The sequence below is a fragment of the Notamacropus eugenii genome, chromosome X (assembly GCF_028372415.1).
Source record: "Notamacropus eugenii isolate mMacEug1 chromosome X, mMacEug1.pri_v2, whole genome shotgun sequence".
NCBI lineage: Eukaryota > Metazoa > Chordata > Mammalia > Diprotodontia > Macropodidae > Notamacropus > Notamacropus eugenii.
This window is the reverse complement of record NC_092879.1, coordinates 70,481,658-70,502,239: the sequence shown is the minus strand read 5'-3', so window position 1 is coordinate 70,502,239 and position 20,582 is coordinate 70,481,658. Positions and strand designations below refer to the sequence as shown.

Here is a 20,582-nt window from a genome sequence, read left to right as displayed (position 1 = left end):
GGGACTGAGTCAAGAGAAGGGATAACATTTAACCAAGTGTCTTTTCACAAGTTGGAATGATGCAAATAAAGTGATGAAAATGTTCATACCCTTTGACCCAGAAATTCCACTGCTAGCATATATCTTGAGGAGGTATAGAAGCACTTCTCTATAGTAGCAAAGAACTAGAAAAAAAGTAGATACCCATTGCCTGGGGGATAGATATACAAAATGTGACACATGAGCGTGATAAAATGTTACTGTTTTATAATTAATGATGAAAGTGATGAATACAGAGAAGCATGGGAAGATCTATGTGAACTGATGAAGGGTCAAGAAAACAACATACACAATGACTACAAGAAGGTAAACACATAGAACAACCACAAAGAAATCAAGAGAATTGCAAAATTACAAAGAACAAACATGGCTCCAGGGAAAGGATGTAAGGAGACACATCCACATCACTCCTGTGTAGAGCAGGGCTACATATAGTCTTTTGTTTAGCTCTTAAAGCTCTTCATAATCTGCCCCCTTCCTACTTCTCCAATCTCCTGGCAGTCTCTTCCTTTATACACACCATGCAATCAGGAAATGCAGGATTCTTTGTTGTTCCTCTCGCAAAACATTCCATCTCCCATCTTCATGCCTTTGTACTGGCTATCTCCCATGCCTGAAAGATTCTCCCTCCCAATCTCTGATTCTCAGCTCAAGTGCCATCTCTTTCAGGAGACTTTTCCTGTTCCTCTCATCTGGTAGTGGAATCCCTCTTATGTGACATGTTTTCTACTTTCATCTGTATTAATCTTGGATATTACAATTGGGATATATTTCCTCCCTCATTGGAATGTAAATTCCTTTGCTTTTTCTTTATATACCCAGCTTTAAGCACAGTGCCTGACATATAAATGCCTTTAAAATGCTTATAGATTGACTGGTTTCCTGTGTGACCCTGGGCAAACTTTTTCTCATCCTTGGGGATTAGTTTGCACATCTATAAGATGAGAAGGGTTGAACTAGATGGTTCCTAAGGTTCCATCCATCTCAAAATTCAAGCAAAAAGTGGTCAATGGCTCTGGCCAGACCCTGAGCAAATCAAATGAGCAATGTGGCATGTAGATGAGGTCAAATCTATTGGAATACCCAATGTGTCAGGCTCTTGGCTGACTTTATACTATACTCGCCTTTTCCAAGACAGGTAAAGACAACTTATAAACACCCTTTGGGCAGATAATCAGCATAAAGTTTGTGGTTGGGAGATAGTTTACACTGATCTATTTCATGACTCATGTCAACAGTCTTAAGAAATCTGAAGTTTTGGAAAGGGCAAAGCTGAGATAGGAAAGTAGCAGGAAGTATAGAGAGCTTCCCCCCTAAAACTCCTCCAAAAAGATATAGAAAACAGACCAAATCCTAATGGGGAAATTCAAGAAAAAAAACATAGAGAGTAACTTTTCCAGCAAAGGTCAACACAACGAGATAGACAGAGAGGTCTGTGGACATTAACGATGGGGTCTGGTAAAAAATATACTATAGGGAGCACTCTGGGACAGAGAGAGTTAATGTACCAGGGCAAAAAGGGGTCCCAAATCCAGCACTGAGGAGCCTAAACCTTCCTAGGGTGCAAAACAGGTGCCAACTGGCAGACAATCTGCTCACTACCCAGTTTCAGCTCACAGATCTGGGATGGATTGAGAAGGAGACCTATGCCCTGGATTGGTATTTTAGGGTAAGGATCAATCACAGGCCCTAAGCTATGTAACAAGAGAGGAGCAAGTTCAGAAACAAGCAGTAGCTATGTGGCTCAGATCCTCTCCCTCCTAAGAGCAGAGCAAGGTCTCAATTCCGGCTTCTAGCCAAGTCTGAACCTGTAGAGGAATAACCAGGGCAGGAATTCTAGACCATAGAGGAATCTAAAGTCCTGTCACTATGAACCAGCTGATAGGGGCTGAGTCTAACAGCACTCCCAAAACCATATCAAGAACTTGTAAAGCTCAAACCAGAAGGGCATCAGTTAAGACTTTTCCCAGATCAGACCACTCTGGGAGCACTGAAAGCTTGTAGATCCCCAGCTTAAACTGTCCCTGAGATCCTAGAATAACACAATACTCAACAATTAAAAAAAAATAGCATGAAGACTAGACCAGATAAGTGCACAGAGTCCAGTCCCAACTTCAAGTCCAAAACCAGGAAGCAGTCTGCTCTTATGGAAATAGGGATGTTCAAGACACAAACCTAGAAGAGAATGGCTCCAAAATGTCTACAAACAAAGCCTCAAAGAAAAACACAATTTGAGCATGAATTCAACTGGAATTCCTGGAAGAAATGAAACAAGGTTTTGAAAAAGAGAGAAATTAAAACTTTTTAAGTGAAACGAGAATACTGCAAGAAAAAATGGCAAAGAAAAATTGGAAAAGGAAAGTTACAGCTTGGCCCAAGAGGTAGAAAACCTTCCCCAAGCAATACACTACCCAAAATTTAGAATGGACCAAATAGAAGCCAATGAGACAACAAGAAATGTTAAAAATAAAGTCAAATGACTTAAAAATAGAAAAAAATTAAGGCATACTATAGCAAAAGAAAAAAAACTGACCTAGAAAACATCAAGAAGAAACCATTGAAGAATCACTGGACTATCTGGACTATCACTGGACCAAACCCCACTCTCCCCAAAAAAAAACCCAGACATAAAATTTCAAGAAATCTTAAAAAGCAAAAAAACCTATCCAGATATCTTTGAGCTAGAAGGTAGAGTAGAAATAGAAAGAATCCACTGGTCACCTCCTGACAGAAACCCCAAAATGAAAACTCCCAGGAAAACCGTAGCCAAAATCCAAAGCTTCCAGGTCAAAGAAAAAATACTAGGACCAGCTAGAAAGCAAGAATTCAAGTACCAAGGAGCCAGTCAGGATCACAAACAATCCAGGAGCCACTAATATAAATGAGTGGAGAGCTTAGATTACAATATTCTAGATGGTAAAGGATGGAGACTTACACCCAAGAATGACTTACCCAGCAAAACTGAGTATAATCCTACAGGGAGGAAATGAACTTTTGATGAAATATTGAACTTTTATGCATTCCTGATGAAAAGACCAGAGATGCAGAGAAACTCTGAAGTTCAAACGCAGGAGTGAAAGGAATAATAAAAATAATAATAACATAAACAATGAAGAAGTGATCTTAACTGACTCAAAGAGGCTAATGACTTCTATTCAGATAGGAGATATTTTGGTCCCTCTGAACCCTATCATCAGGGTCCCAGAAGGAGTCTAATCAAACAGAAGACCTGAGAGTGTGCTGTTAGGTCTTGATCTTAAAAGAAGAATGGAAAGAGAGGTGAAAAGGAAGCACATGCTGTCAGGAAAGGGAGAGGAAGGTTAGGGGAAATCATCTCTCATCTAATCTGGCCAAAGGAGGAAATAATACTCACATATGGGTGGGTACAAAAAAAAGTTTCACTTAAGATGGAAATAAGAAAGGGAGAAGCAGGAATTAGAAAGAAGCTAGATTAAGGAAGGGATTAGTCCTAAGAAACACAAACTCTAACCAAAGATGTACCAAAAGATTTACAACTCCTTTTGAGGTGACAAAGAATGGAATCTTATAGAGAACATCCACCTCTAATTTAATGATCTCATGATAATTGGGAGGCAGGGAGAGAAAGAAGAAAAGAGAGAAGAAAGGAGGCAGGGAAGAAAGGATAGAGGGAGAGGGGAAGGAGGGAAGGAAGAAGGGAGACAGTCTGTACTCCTAGATGGGACACAGGAAGCCTCATGAAATATAAGTGGAAGCAAGACATAGTGATCAATGCCTATAGGAATCTACTGTTTGATAAACCCAAAGACCTCAGCTTCTGAGATAAGAACTCACTATTTGACAAAAACTGCTGCAAAGCAATACCACTTCTAGGGCTGTATCCCAAAGAGATCATAAAAATGGGAAAAGGACCCATATGTGCAAAAATATTTATAGCAGCTCTTTTTGTGATGGCCAAGAACTGGAAGTCAAGGGGATGCCCATCCATTGGGGAATGACTAAACAAGTTGTGGTATATGAATGTAACAGAATACTATTGTGCTATAAGAAATGATGAACAGGCAGAAATACCTGGAGAGACTTATATGAACTGCTGCTGAGTGAAGTGAGCAGAGCCAGGAGAACACTGTACACAGTAACAGCCACAGTGTGTGAGGACTGTTTTTGATAGAATTATCCCTTCACAGCAACATAAGGACCTAAAACATTTCCAAAAGGACTCATGATGCAAAATGCTATCCACATCCACAGAAAGAACTATGGAATCAGAATGCAGAATGAAGCAGACAATTTTCCCCTTTGCTGTGTTTTGTTTTGTTTTTCTCATGGTTTCTCCCTTTCATTTTAATTCTTCTATGCAACATGACTAATGTGAAAATGTGTTTAAAATGAATATATGTGTAGAACCGATATAAAATTGCATGTCATCTTGGGGAAGGAGGGAGAAGGGAGCAGAAAAATTTTAATTTATGGAAGTAAATGTTGGAAACTGAAAACAAATAAATTAATAAATTTGGGGAAAAGAAAAAAAACTGCTGCAAAAACTGGAAAATAGTATGGTAGAAACTAGGCATAGATCAACATCTTATACCCTATACCAAGATAAGGTCAAAATGGATACATGATTTAGAAATAAAGGATGTGTGTTCATCCTTTGTTGCCAAAGAAGACCATGCCATCAGAGAAATAAGGACATGACTTGCACTTGACTTTTTGTTTTTGAGTGAGTGAGGGCTGTGCAGATCACCAGCTTCACTTCTCCTCCAGAGCCATCTGAATCCAGTGACCAGATATTCATCAGGATTACTGGAGATGACCCAGGATGAGGCAATTGGGGTTAAGTGACTTGCCCAATTTCACACAGCTAGTGAGTGTCAAATATCTGAGGTGAGATTTGAACTCAGGTCCTCCTGACTTCTGTACTGGTACTCTATCCATTGCACCACCTGGCTGCCCCCAGAAATAAAGGATGATACCATAAGCAAATTAGGAAAGCAAGGAATAGTTTACCTGTCAGATCTATGGAGAAGGGAAGAAATTATGACCAAACAGGAGATAGAGAACATTATGAAATACAATATGGATAATTTTGATTCCATTAAGGTGAAAAGATTTTGCACAAACAAAACCAATGCAACCAAGATTAGAAGGGAAGCAGAAAGCTGATAAACAATTTTTACAGCCAGTGTCTCCGATAAAGGCTTCATTTCTAAAGTATTTAGAGAACTGAGTCAAATTTATGAGAATACAAGTCATTCATTCCCCAACTGATAAATGGCCAAAGGATATGAACAGGCAGTTCTCAGATGAAGATAGTCACATGAAAAAATGCTCTAAATCACTATTGATTAGAGAAATGCAAATGAAAACAACTCTGAGGTACCACCTCACATCTATCAGATTGGCTAATATGACAAAAAAATGATAAATGTTGGAGATGTGGGGAAAATGGGACACTAATGCATCGTTGGTGGAGTTGTGAATTGATCTGGAGAGAAATTTGGAACTGTGCCCAAAGGGCTATAAAACTGTGTATATCCTTTGGGATATAGACCTAGTGGTGGTATTGCTGGATCAAAGAGATAATAAAAATGGGAAAAGGACTCACAAGTACGAAAATATTTTTAGCAGCTCTTTTTGTGGCGGCAAAGAATTGGAAATTGAGGGAATGCCCATCCATTGGGGAATGGCTGAACAAGTTGTGGTATATGAATGTAATTGAATACTATTGTGCTATAAGAAATGAAGAGCAGGCAAATTTCATAAAAACCTGGAAAGACTTACAGGAACTGATGTCGAGTGAAGTGATCAGAACCAGGAGAACATTGTACATAGTAACAGTAACATTGTGTGATGACCAACTCGGAGGAACTTAGCTCTTCTCAGCAATACAATGATCCAAGAAAATTCCAAAAGACTGAAGATGGAAAATGTTATATCTACATCCAGAGAAAGAACTGATGGAGTATGAATGCAGAATGCAGATCAAAGCATACTATTTTCTCTTTTTTTGTTGTTTTTTGGTTTTTTTCTTTCTTGTGGTTTTTCTCTTTTGTTCTGATTCTTCTTTCACAACTTGACTAATGTAGAAATAGGTTCAGTATGATTGTACATGTATAGCATATATCAGACTGCATGCCGTCTTGGAAAAGGGGTAGGAGATGTAGGGAGAAAAAAATTTGGAACTCAAAATCTTAAAAGTGAATGTTGAAAACAAAAAAAAATTAAAATTAAAAAAATAATAAAGTTGTTTTATTCTCCAAAAAAAAAAAAAAAAAGAAATATGGGTGAGAGAATTGCACTGAACAGTAATGGCCAGCAGGTGACAGCAGAGTGCTAAATGGCCAAACCCAAGGTCCCAGCCCACATATAAAGGGAAGCCATGGGGTACCCTGGCCCTGCCTCCCTGTGTCCTCTAGGTCCCAGCACACAGCAACAGCTGCACCAGGCAGAGCGCAGCCCAAATGCCTGGAAAGACGGCTGTGCTGAGAGGCAAATCCCAGCTCTGCCACTTACTACTGAGGTGAGCATGGGCCTCAGTTTCCTCATCTGTAAAATGAGGGAATTGGATGGGGGTTCGTAACCTAGAGTCCATGAACATATGTATATAAATATATAGCATGTATATACAAACATGTACATATATAAATCCTAGAGAAAATTAGTTCAACTTTGGATATGTTGAATTTTGGAGGTCTATGAGACATACAGTTTGAAGTGTCTGATGGGCAGTTGTTTTGTACACACACATACACACACAGAAAGCTATTGCAATACAATTGGTTTCCTTTTGTAATGTTATGTATTTATTTTATGCACTGAAAAACATGACCTCTGAGAAGGGACTTATAGGCATCATGGAATTACCTAATGGACCCATGAACCAAAAAAGACTGGTGAGCCCTGGCCCAGGTGTTCTCTTCCAATTCTAGAACCTCTGATCCCAGGATAACTTCTCTAGGCTGTAGAGGCAGTGGCTGGTGTCTTGTCTATGCCACCTGAACAGATTGTAACCCCTGGTGGAGTGGCCCTTCTCAAGAGTTTACAATGTGCCAGGCACTGTGTGTGCCAATCGCTGCAGATACAAACAAGGACAAAAACCAGTCCCTGCTCTCAGGAAGCTCTCAGGCTTAACAGAAGAGACCAGTTGGAAGCAAGACACACACAGGGCAAAATGGGGGTAATCTCACAGAGAATGCACTAGAATTAAGGAGGACCAGGACAGGTTTCTGGCAGAAGATGCCACTTTAGCTGTGCCATGTAGGAAGCCAGGGAAGCCCGGAGGCTGAGATGAGGAGAGAGAGAGTGCCAGGCATAGAGCATGGCCAGTTTTGTTTTAGAACTTGAAGTGTCTTCTGTAAAGAATAGCAAGGAGGCTGGTGTCACTGGATCTCAGAGTATGGGCACATAGAGACTGCAATAGTAGGAGAAGATGCAGTTCTGAAAGACTTTAAATGCCAAACAGGGAATTTTATATTTGATCCTAGCAGAAATAGGGTTCTACTGGAATTTACTCAATGGGGCAGGGTTGGGGGGAGCTGTATGGTCAGACTTGCACTTTAGGAAGATCAGTGTGACAGCTGAGTGGAGGATGGATTCAAGTAGGAAAAGGGGGAGGGAGGTAAGGAGAACAAGCAGAAACCTATTGCAATAATCCAGGAATGGGATGACAAAGGCCTGTCCCAGGGTGGTTGCAGTGTCAGAGGAGAGAGCAGGGGTTTAGAAATAAGATGGTGTGAAGGTGGGTAACTGATTGGCTGTGGCAGGGTAAGAGAGGGTGAGAAGGATTGACATCTAGGTTGTGAGGTTGGATGCCTGGGAGCATGGTGGTTCCCTTAACAATAATAGGAGAGTTAGGAAGAGGGGAGGTTTTGGGGGAGGAGTAGAAGAAAATCAATTCAGATTTGGACATCTATGGGACATTCAGTTTAAGGTGTCTGATAGGTAGTTGGAGATGTGAAGCTGGAGGTTGGGGCTGGACAATTAGATCTAAGAATCATTTGCATAGAGATGATCATTAAAAACATGTGAGTTGAGAAGTTCACCAACTGAAATAACATAGATGGTCACCTCACACCCTGAAAACTGGCAAAGATGACCAAAAATGGCAGTCATCAATGTTGGAAGGGTTACGGAATGCTAGGCACACTAATACCTTGTTGGTGGAGCTATGAATTGGTATGATGACTTTGGAAGCCAATTTGGGATTATGGAAATAAAGTGATTAAAATGTCTATAACATTTGAACCAGAAATCCAATACTGAGAATGTGCCTCAAGGAAGCTATATATAAAGAGAAAAGTCCTCCTATGCACCAAAATCTTTACAGCAACACTTTTGGTGATAACAAAGAACTGGAAATAAAGTAGACACCCATGGAATGGAGAATGGTCAAACAAACTGGCACATGAATGAAATAGAAGATTACTGGGCTATAAGAAATTATGAATCTGACGAATACAGAGAAGCATGGAAAGTCTACATGAACTGATACAGAATGAAATAAGCGGAGCCAACAAAACAAAATACACAGCGATGGCAACAATGGAAATGGAAAGAATAACCACACACCAAAAATCAAAATGGAGTGTCAAAAAAATCATAAAAATCAAACAGGACTCAAATGGAGAAGCAGAAGCAGAAATCCCCAACCCACCCGTCCACAGAGGCAAGAGGCCCACTGGTGTCACACGTTACACTTGTTTTAGGCAACATATCTGTCAGTTGTGCTCATTTTTTTTTTTGTCTTTTAAAAAAGTACTATTTGTTATATGGGACAGCTCTCTGGGAAGGGAAGGGATGCAGAGAATAACCATGACAATATAAGAAAGAGAAGACATCAACAAAAACTTATTAAAAAATAAAGAAACAGAAGAGGGAGGAGAGAAGAGGGCCCAGAACGGGATCTTGGGGGACACTCCCACAGTTATCAGCATGACCTGAATGAAGATCCAGCAACGGAGGCAGAGGAGGAGTGGTCAGATAGGTAGGAGGAGAACCAGGAGAGAGCAGTGTCACGAAAACCTAGAGAGAAGAGAGTATCGAGAAGAGGGTAATCAATAGCATCAAACTTCCCAGGATGGGCAGAAGTAATTTCATTAACCACGCTTTTCAGAAGCCTTTCTTTTTCATCTCTGGGCCCTCTGTAGCTTTGGACAGGTCCCTTCGCCTGGGCGTCACCATCTTCCTCAGCTGGCTCTATGCTTTGCTAGCTTGTGTTACCCTGGATCAGTCGCTACAACTCTCTGGGCCTGTCATCTAAAAATGATGGGATGGACTGGCAGGCCTCCAATGTGCCTTCCATTTCTGGGCCTATGGTACCATGCACTAGTGGGGGTAGATAGACTCACAGAATCACAGAATCATGGCAAATCAAGGTAAGTCATCCATCTTCTAGGGGAGAATGGGACCTGGCTCCCAGGCTAGGGTTTTCCCTCTGGGATTCCCTAGCTCCTTCAAATGTTCCCCTCAAGTACCACTTCCTACAAGAGGCCTTCCCCCTTCCTTTTTAGGGCTCCTAACCTCCCTTTAAAATTACTTTGTATTTACTTACCTGAAGAAAATTTGTATCACCAAAATTAAATATAACCTCCATGAGAGCAGGCACTCTTTTATTCATTCATTCATTTAGTTTTTGAATCTCCAAAGTCTAGCAAAGTGCCTGCTGCATAGAACGCCCGACATCGATGTGTGTTGAATTGAAATAAATAGCAAAGAAAGGCAAAGGGCCCACAATTTAGGCTAGGGCTGGTAGGGCTCTCCCTCACCCACAGCCTAAGGAAGCCTCTGTGGATGTTCCTGGGGCCCTTACCTTGCAAGCTCCAGTATTTCCAGTGAAGGAAACAATGAGCAGCAGCTGCCAGGAGCTGCCTAGAGCTGAAGCTCTTACAGAGCTGGGGGGCAACCTGATACAGTGAGAAGCAGCCCTCCTCCCCCATCTTGAACCCTTGATGAACCAATTCAACTTGACAGTATCCTCCATTCTTCAATCCTTTGCTCCCCTTGGCCCATCACCAATCAGGCCTTGTCAAATCCCAACCCTGAATTACTCCTCCCTCACCTCCACATGCTGCTGAATGGAGCTGGGGAAAATCTCAAAGCCATGATACCTGATTCCACTATAAATGGGTGGTACCCAATCCCAGTTGGGCCATCATTGTCATGTGGCCATCCTTCCACTCCTACCTAATGGATTCCCTGTGGATTCTTCCTCACCACAGCAACAATTCCTGGCCTTTTCTTCTCTCCTCAGGCCCCCACACCACTTCCTAGCTGCTCCCATCCCCTCTGGTTTGCCTCATTTGCTTTTTTTTACCAGTAGCACTCAGAGATAAGAGGACAGTTCCAGGGTTGGGATTTTCATTTTGCAGGAGGAAGGGAGGGAACATCATAGGAGCATCCACTGAGAGCTGGAAGGGACTTGAGAGGTTGTAGGGGCTGACTCCTGGTTTGATAAATGAGGAAACTAAAGCGTAGTGAGGCTAAGTCACTTTCCAAGGTTCCCCAGGCAGTGAATGGGAGGGTCAGGATATGAACCTAACCCTTGACCCCAAATCCAGCACCTTGTTCACTGTACCACACTGCTACACACACACTGCCATCCTGTGGCTGTGAAAGACTGGAGAACCGTGGAGACATTCCCTGGTCCTTGCCTTGCCTGTGAAACCTGACAAGCAATAAGAGGACCAAGCTATGGGGCTAAGAGATTCATGAGGAATGGTAGGAGGTCAGAGAGAGAGTTGTATAAGGAAGTCATCCTGAGTCCCTGGTGCCTTTTACCAGCAAAAAGCTGAAGATCAAGACACAGGTTTCTCTCTTTCTCTTCTCCTTTGACGAAGGCTCTCCTCTGAGTTATACTGTTTCAAATGGAGATACCTGTCTCATTATACTGGCGAATCTCATGCAAACATCTTCCAGGTTTCCTGGGTAGGGTTAAGAGTTAAGAGAAAGGATAAAATCTTACAAAGCATCCTTTCACAAATTAGAATTATGCAAATAAAATGACTACAATGTTCATACCCTTGGAACCAGAGATTCTACTGTTAGACATATACTCTAAAGAGATCAAAGGTAAAATGAAAGGGTCCATGTTATCCAAATTATTTTAGCAGCTTTTGTTCTAGTAGCAAAGAACTAGGGGGAAGGGGAGAGGAGGGTTTAAAAGCAGATGCTCATCAACTGGCAGACGGCTAAACAGCTATTGGTGTATGAATGTGATAGAATGATATTGTGATGTAAGAAATGACCAGCATGGTGACTACATAGAAGCTTTGCAAAATCTAGATGAATTGATGCAGAGGGAAGGAAGTGAAGCCAAGAAAACAACAGACATGATTATTACAAGAAGGTAACAGATAGAGCAACCACAACGAAATCAAGGGTGAGAGTTGTAAAACTACAAAGAACATGGCCCTAGACAAGGAATATGAGAAACCGCCTCCATACCACTCCTATACATAGGAAGTCCTTTGCTCAGCCATTCAAGTTCTTCACAACCTGGTTCTTTCCAACCTTTCTAAATCTCCTTCCATTCTCTTCAATCCATCTACACTGGCCTACCTGCTTTTTCTCACAAATGACCCTCCACCTCCCATCTCTAGGCCTTTGCACTGACTGTTCCTCATGCCTGGAATACTTTTCCTCTCAACCTCTGCTTCTCAGAATTTTGGATTCCTTTAATATTCATTTCAAGTGCCACTTCTTCCAGGAAGCTTTTCCTGATCTTCCCACCTGGTAGTGGCATCCCATCAGATAATTTTTCCATCTACTTCCATCTGTGTTTATCCTTTATCTTCTGACTGATATATATGTTTTCTCCTCATTAGAATGTAAATTCCTTGAGGGCAGGCATGGGTTTTGCTTTTTCTTTATATCCCCAGCATTTAGCACAATGTTTGGCACATAGCAAATGCTTTTTTAAAAAACATCTTTAAAATGCTTGTTGATGGATTAAATCTTAGGCATGCTCTTTCCACTGCTGGGGATCAGTACGTTCATCTGAAAAAATGAGGAGGGTTGAACAAGATGGCCTCTCCAGTCTCTTCCAATATCTACCCTCCTAAGCCAAACCCCGGTTGAGTCACCTGAGCCACAGGGTCTCAGGGTTACCCCTGGGGACCTCACAGTTCTCCCCTCTAGCCTTCAGATGGCTCATGAGCCTCTTCTTACCTGGGAGAGCTCACCCCTCATGTCCTGGGTACCTTCCAGCTAGCACCGCTTCTTTCTTGCCTGGGTGACCCTGCACCAAGTGTCTCCTCTCGGTGGGCAGCCATTCTCCCCATTCTCAGCTAGTCTCTTTTTTCTTCTTTATAAAAAAAACCACTCAACTGAGACCATGGTTCCAGCTTTTGAAATTATTTGTTCTAGGAGCTTTGGTGAGTCACTCGTGGCCAGTTTCTTTATCTGTCAAATGAGTGGAATAAAATACTTTAATTTCAACAAAAATGTATTCAACACCCAACCTCTGGCAGGCTATGCCCTGTGCTAGACACTGAAATACAAAGACCAAAAGGAAACTGCCAGACCTCGAGGAGAACGCTGTTCTGTCACTCTGTGTTTCTGACGTTTCACTGGATCCCAAAACCAATTCTCAGCTGAACCACTGGGACTCAGTTGGAAGAAATGGCTACATGACCCTCCCTTCTCTCATGGTCCCAAGGCATGTGCTAAGCCCTCTCCTCTGCCCTCCCCCCTCATCAAATCCCCACATGTGGATGCCTGAGGCAAGGCCCCAATGTTCTGTGGCTTAGGTCTGCCTCCCTCAAAGGAAATAATCATTCTGGAAGATGGAAAACAAGAGTGTTACATCCAAGAGCCTATGATGAGAAAGAGAATGGCTTTAGGGACTAATAAGATTTCTGCACAGTTATAACTAGTAAGTGAATGGAAGAATTATCCTAGAACTTCTAGTGGCATAAAAAAACAGGATGAGGTGTGTCCAGATGAGCATAGAGTCTAGAGAGTCCACATTGCATGATGCACTTGACTTCCTGCGCTTGTTTTCCAAAGAATATTGGTCTTTGAAACCTTTCATCCTTTGGGGGAACCTTGTAGGACTTGGAGGTATCATTTAGCTTTTTTGCATTTTCTCTTTCCAGTCGAGGGCTTTTCTATACTAGGCAATATTCTAACCTAGGACTGCCAGAACATCAAAGCTGGAAGGGTCGGTAGACATAACCTAGTCCAGGGTAGGGAACCTGCAGCCTCGAGACCACATGTGACCCTCTAGGTCCTCAGGTGCAGCCTTTTGACTGGGTTCAAGTTTTACAGAACCAATCCTTTTATTAAGAGGATTTATTCTGTGAAGTTTGGATTTAGCCAAAAGGCCGCACACTTCTAATTTAATAAGACTGTGACAACTGGGAGGCAGGAACGGAGGCATGGAGAGAGGGGAGGAAAGAGAGAGAAAGAGAGCAGGCCTAACTTGTGTGTGTTCCTGGATGGGACAACAGAAAGTCTCCCAGAATATAGCCTGGAGATCTGCAGTGTGCAAAAATAAGGCCAGCAGGTGGCAGCAGAGTACCAAACAGCATGGGCATGCACACAAACACACGGTGGCATGGGGAGGAGGGGGAGGTTTCTAGGCCATACGCAAAGGGAAGCATGTGGGGCACCCCGGCCCTGCTTCCCTGTGTCCTCTGAGCCCCAAAAGCCTGGAAAGAAGGCTGTGCTGAGAGTCAAATCCCAGCTCTGCCACTTACTACCTAGGTGACCGTGGGCCTCAGTTTCCTCATCTGTAAAATGAGGGAATTGGATTTGATCAGGGTTCATAATTTAGAGTCCATGAATCTCTGAGAGAGACAGAGATAGAGAGAGACAGATGGACACACAGTTCCAATGCCATTTGTTTCCTTTGTAATCCTATGTATTTTACTTTGTGTTTTGAAAACCACGACCTCTGAGAAGTGGCCCACAGGTCCTCCAACTACCTAAGGGGCCCAGATGGTCTCTAAGGGCCCTTCTAATGCTCAATGCTACAACCCCAGGATAACTTCTCTGCGTCATAGGATGGGGGGCAGGAGTCCCCGACCAATCAGTCCACTGGCATAGATTAAACACCTATGTGCCAGGGACCATGCCAAGCTTCTCCTTAGGGATGGCAGGGCTCATTTCATTCACTACGCTTTTCAGAAGCTAAATGAGGATCTATGCCCTTCAGTAGCCTCAGTCCCCTTTTGCCTGAGTATCACCTCCCTCCTCCCCTGGCCCTATATTCTGCTAGCCTGTGTTACCCTGGACCAGTCACTACACCTCTCTGGGCCTCTCATGAGGGGGTTGGACCAGAGGGCCTTTAAGGCCTCTTAACACCTCAAGGATTGTTTTGCCAGAATCGAGTTGGGCAGGTGTAGACAGGTTCAAAGAGTCATGGCCAGCCATGATATGATGGTAATCTCAAAAGGTTAATACTGAGATTAAAAAGAACCAGGAAAGGGAAAAGGCAAGGCAGAAATGGGGAAGGAAAGAGTTCCAGAGATGAGGAACAACCAGTTGGACAAGAAGGAAGGAAGGAGGGAGGGAAAGGAATAGACATTTATATAGAGACTACTAGATGCCAAGGGCTGAGCTAAGTGCTTTACAAATATTATTTCATTTGATCCTCACAATTGCCCTGGAAAATATGTGTTGCTATGATCCCCATTTTATAGTTGAGAAAACTGGGGCAACGGAACTTAAGTGACTTGCCCAGGGTCACACAGCTAGTAAATATCTGAAGTCAGATTTGATCCCAGGTCTTTAGGACTCCAGATCCATTGCACTATCCACTGGGTTACCTAGCTGCCTCTTAATACAGTTCTGGATCAAAACATGGGGAGTCTTATGGGGAAAATAGCAAGGAGGCTGGTGTCACTGGATCTCTCAGTGAGTAGAAGGGAGGAAGACATAAAGAGACTGGAATGGTAAGAAAGGACCAGGTTATAAAGGGCTTTAAAAGTCAGAAGATTTTCTGTTTTTTCCTGGAACTCCTAGGGATCTAGTGGAGTTTCCTGAGCAAACTGGTGACAGAGTAAGCCACATACAGGAGAGGGGGCAGGTAGATACACCTGGGGCAGGCAGAGTCACCAGCAGGCTAGTGCCACAGGCCAGGTAGGAGGTGATGAGACCTGCACGGGAAGGTGGGAAGGAGAGGGGGGGGGGGGCCTATGTCCGAGGAGAAAAAGGGAAGTATGGCAGAAATGTCAATGTTGTTGAGGTAGAAACAACAGGCCTTAGCAACAGATGGGATACAGGCAAGTTAAAGAGAGAGTGAGGAATTGAGGAGGATCCTTCAGTTGTAAGCATGGCTGACTAGAACGCTGAAAAGAAGGGAGGGTTGGGGTGGGAGGAGCTAATAAAGTGCAGTTTAGGAGATGTCAAATTGACGGTAGCTACAGGGCATCCGTTCAGTTTGAGATGTCTAATAGGCAGCTGGAGATTCTGCCTCTGGGCAGAGGTTAGGACTAGACAAATAAATCTAAGAATCAGCTTCACAGAGATGAGAGTTGAATCCATGGGAGGTGATGAGGGAGAGGAGAACAGGGCCCAAGGTAGAACTTTGAGGGATCCCTTGAGGGCCTGACCTGGATGAAGATCCAGCAATGGAGGCAGAGAAGGAGCAGTCAGGTAGGAGGAGAACCAGGAGAGAGCAGGATACTGAAAACCTAGAGAGAAGAAGAGGGTGATTAACAGTGTCAAAGAGGGCTCTGCATCATTTCCAGCAAGGCCCCCTCCCATCTTTCCCAAATTTTGAAAAGTGAAGCTGCCCAAAAGCCAGATTCCCAGAACTTTCTCATCAAGATTTTTATTAATAATTTAATTGAAGGCGCTTTTCTGAAGCTAAGTGGGGCTCTGAAATATTTTAGTCTCCAGTTCCTCTGGAGCCTTGGGTAGGACCCTTCACTTGAACATCACCGTCTTCCTCTCTTGGTCCTACACTCTGCTAGCCTGTGTTACCAGGACCAGTCACTGCAACTCTCTGGGCCTCTCATCCTCAAAGTGCAGGGGTGTGATTAGGAAGCCCCTAAGGTCCTTTATACCTCTGGGTCTAGTTGGGTGGAGATAGGTTCACAGAATCATGGTCAATTCAATGGAAGTCATTCACCTCCTGGCTCCTGGCCTAGGGTTCTCCCTCTCGGATTCCCCCGTTCCTTTGAAAGCTTCCTGAAGGTACCAAGGCCTAGTGGAGGCCCTCTCTCTCCCCTCTGAAGTGTTCCTCTCCTCCTCTCCAATTACTGGGTTTGATTTACCAGTGACTCCCTGAATAAAAGCTGGCTGAGGCCAGCACTCTTGCTTTAGATTCCCTAGGATCTTTGCTGTTTGCTGGATCATTTCTGCTACTAGCCATCCAAGAGACCTGAAGCGAGTCTCTTCCCCTCTCCCCTGACCAGATCACCATCTGTACATTGAAGGGAATTAGGCTAAACGGTTTCTAAGGTTTCAATGGGAAAATGTATGCCAAGATAGGAGGACCCAACTTAAAATACACTTGGGACAGGTAAGTGGCATTCAGTTTATGGTCAGGGAATGGTTGGATTCAGTCAAAAGGCCACACTTAAGGATCTAGAAGGCTACACGTGGCCTCGAGGCCACAGGTTCCCCACCCACCCCTGGTTGGCACCACGCAAGCCCACATGCCAGCAGTTTTAACAAATCAGAAGTCTTTGGTGACTCCAGAGGTGACGCCCACATCTTTCAGTCCTGGTCTTTCTCCCACTCTCCAGTACTGCCCTGCCTTGCCGATGCCTGCCTCACATCTAGCTTCACCCAGATGGTCCAGAAGTCTCCTGTCCAAAACAAGCTGATCACCCACATTCCTCCAAACTTGCCTTTCTCAGTCAGTGACTTTGGAGTCACTGTAGAATGTGCCCTCCCCTTCCAGAGCCTGCTGCTTCACCTCAGCACTGAGGTGTGAAGCCTCAGAGTCACATCTCTCTCCTATCTCTCCCCTTCTTCCATCACACAGACTCTCCCTTAGGTTGGGCCCCCAACACATCTTGTCTGAACTCCTATAGCAGTTTCACAATTGAGTCTTTCCTATCTTCAATTCCTCTTCCCCAAAAGCAAATGGAACAAAATTATATTCTGACCAAATCATTTTTGTGAGGCCCAGGCCTGATCACGCCACTGTTGGGCTCATTGTCTAGAGGATAAAATACAAACTCCTTACACGTAGGGCCTTTCACACTCTGGCTCCCACCTACTTTTCAAGCTTTTTTTCATGAACTTACTGGATGATCTCAAAGGGCTTTAAATGCCCTTTTTTGACCTGTTGCTGTGAGTCCAGCATTGGATGTTGTTGCTGTTTGTCCTCCCTTCTGAAAGAGGACTACGACATCAGGGAGGTCATGCCCATGCCTTGCAAGTGAATTGGATTTAAGTGAGGGAGGGCTGGGCAAAGTCTCCAGCCTCACTTCTCCTTGGAGCCATCTGGGTCCAGATGGCCTGGGATGTAAGGGGAGACCTTCACCCTTTCAAGCTAAGGTCTTTAGCGGTTCTCAGTTTGACTGAGGCAATGTCCATTCAGTGATGAAGACTAGGTAAGAAATGAGGCAGAGAATAGCCTCTTTACCTGGTGAAAAAAAATCAGTCTGGGAGGGAAAGACCCTCAGGGTTTCTGGCCAAAACAGAAACAATTGCTATTGATACAGATCAAGGGGAAGGTCCAGGAGCCCTGGTGCAGGCCCACCCTTAAATAAGGAAGCATTTAGAAAGGACAGATGCTTCTGCCATTCTTCTAAGGCAACACAGGACCCCCAGAAACAGAGAAACCTCAGGAACACAGCCAAGGGGATTGCGAGGTTGGAAAAGCACTTTGCAAACTTTAAAGGACTCTGTAAATGCCAGTTATAAACATTATAGTTATTAGTCTCCAGTCTCCAGGACTCTGGGCTGGTGATGACTTGGGTTCCTGAGTTTTCTACTGCATTAGTGTTGAGCTCAGGCAAGGTCTGCAGAGCAACACAAGGGCATACAGGGGAGTGTTCAAAGTGCTTAACAACTGGGCTCTCTGAAAAAAAAATAATGCAAGCACATTTTAATCTGCATTATTAACACTTTCTTAGGTCTAGACTATGACAATCAACAAAACAATAAATTGAGGTCTGATTTGCAGCAATTGCTGATTTCTGAGGTATAAATGATCACCCTGAAAATTTACCAATCAGCTGAGGATGGAAGTGGCTGCAGCAGATACAAGCTGAGATAGAATACACATCTCAGCACCAAGGAGGTGGCCCCTGGGGGAGGGCAATCAGCAGAACCCACTTGGGCACACCTTGGCCACACACACACACACACACACACACACACACACACACACACACACACACACACTCACTCCTCTTCCCCCTACCTCTCACATGGCCAACTAAGATTCCCTTAATACCCTGCAGACAACAGCCTCAAGACCAAGCCCCAGCTGAGAGGCTCACTTTGGAGTGAGAAGACCTGGCTTCTCCTGCCTCGTACCTGTGTGACCTGGAGAAAGTCACTTCGACCCGTTTCCTCCTCTATAAAATGATGGCATTTGAGATGCCTTCCAACTCTCTGTCTACAGTCTTGGATCCTGCCTTAGGAAAATCACTTTCATTTTCTGGGCTTTGATTTCTTCATCTGCAGAAAGAGGGGTTTGGACCAAATAACCCCAGAGATTCCTTCCCCATCCTTCTGAACTTACAGTCTTCAATTATCACCAGGCTTTAGTTTGTTTCTTAGTAACTGGAGCATGATGACAACCTCTGGGAAGCCTCCAGCTTCCCTTCCCTGCCCCTCCCCTCCCCAACCCCCACACAAAAGGGTGGTAACTTTCAGTAAGCTTTGAAATGTTGAGGGAGTGGGAAAGGTGCCTCAGGCCTGGAGATGGGCAATGTTTTCCCAATTGTGAAAAAGGAAGAGGGAGGAATTTTCAAACTTGCAGCCACTAAGGTTGGTATTGAGCCCTAAAAGGATGGTTTGTGAGTTTAACATTAGCCTGGTAGGACCAGGGAAATAAGAAAGAGCAACTAGCTAGGACTGCAGTAAAGCGTTGGACAAAGGCAGGTTGGATGTCAGTCCAGTTGGGTGCCACTGGAAATGGTTAAATGAGTGCACCCAAAGAGTAATGATCAGTGGATTGATAGGAAATGGCTCTCTGCTGACTTGGATGAAAGCAGAGCTGATCAGTTTGCCAAATTTCTTAGCGGCACACAAAATGTTAGGGACACTTCTCAAGATGGAACTGGTGATCCAAAAAAATTTCAACTGCCTAGAATGATTGGTCAAATTGAATAATAATAGATATACTATAGTAAGAGATGGTGCAGTAAATAAAGTCCTGGGCCTGGGGTAAGGAAAACCTGAATTCAAGTCTAGCCTCAAATGCTTAATGGTTGTGTGACATTGGGGGCAAGTCACTTAACCTCTGCCTCAGTTTCCTCAACTTTAAAATGGGGATAATAATATCATATACTTCACAGAGTTGTTGTGAGGATCAAATGAGATGATATCTGTAAAAGCATTTAGCCCAGTGCCTGGCACAAAGTATGCCCTTAATAAAAGACTGCTCTCTTCCCTAAGCTCCCCCTATTAAGATGAAATTGAATAGGCATGAAGATAAAGGCCTACACTTGAATTAAAAAAATAATCAACTGTGAAAATACAGAATGGGGAGCATCTAATATGGCATAAAATCTCAATCAACAAATGCAGAAACATCAGAAATACTAAATACGTTCTTTACTGACCACGATGCAATAAAAATCATATTCAATACAGGGCCTTTGAAGAAAGGATTAAAAATTAATTGAGACTAAATTAATCCTAACGAATTATGAAGTCAAAGAGTAAAACGTAAAGACAATGGAAAATTTCATCAAAGAAAATTCAGACAAGGAGACAACATACCAAAAACTAAAAAGACTTTGAAGACCAACAAAGATTTAAAACCCTCAACTAAAAACCAAAATAGAAATTCTGAGATTAACCAAACCGAAAGCCCTCAGTCCACTGAACTGATAGATATCTGAGAAGCTGGCTTTGGGAAGAAAGCAAAACAAAATATTGATAAACCATTAGCTCGTCTGACTTTTAAAAGGGAAAGGAAAACAATCTTTCCAGCAAAAAGAGTGAGAGAGGAGAAATCACAACAGATGATGAAGAAACAAAGGAAAGAATTAGAACTGATTTTCCAGATTAAATGCCAACAAAATGGACAACGTAAGTGAAGGGAATAAACAGCTACAAATATAAAATACCAAAATGAATAGAAGAAATGGAGAATTTCAACAACCCAATCTTTTATAAATTAAGTGAACAAACCATTAGTGAACTCCCAGAGGAAAAAACTCCAGAATTAGAGGGATTTATAATGAAATTTATGAAACATTCAAAGAAGAATTCATTCCAATGTTAATCATCAACTATTTACTAAGCGTCTACTATGGGTCAGTCGGTCAGCAGCAGTGGGGAACCTGAGGCCTAGAGGTCACATGTGGCCCTCTAGGTCCTCAAATGTGGACCTCTGCCTGTATCCAAACTTCACAGAACAAATCCCCTTAATAAAAGAGTTTGTTGTATAATACTTGGACTCAGTCAAAAGGCTGCACTCAAGG

At 43.2% G+C, this 20,582-nt stretch overlaps 2 protein-coding genes across 2 annotated transcripts in view; both read right to left on the bottom strand.

The window, feature by feature from the left end:
• GPR50 (G protein-coupled receptor 50) overlaps positions 1–12,275 on the bottom strand; it is a 141,248-nt gene extending 128,973 nt beyond the window's left edge. Inside the window, exon 1 of the mRNA XM_072625727.1 lies at positions 12,187–12,275. The gene's annotated coding sequence lies outside the window, so the exon portion shown is untranslated. The remainder of the gene's footprint in view (positions 1–12,186) is intronic.
• HMGB3 (high mobility group box 3) overlaps positions 5,465–20,582 on the bottom strand; it is a 52,232-nt gene continuing 37,114 nt past the window's right edge. Inside the window, exons 5-6 of the mRNA XM_072625729.1 lie at positions 15,576–15,656; positions 5,465–12,420 (exon numbers count right to left, since the gene is read on the bottom strand). Of these exons, the coding sequence (XP_072481830.1) occupies positions 15,615–15,656 (42 nt within the window). The 3' untranslated portion in view covers positions 5,465–12,420; positions 15,576–15,614. The remainder of the gene's footprint in view (positions 12,421–15,575; positions 15,657–20,582) is intronic.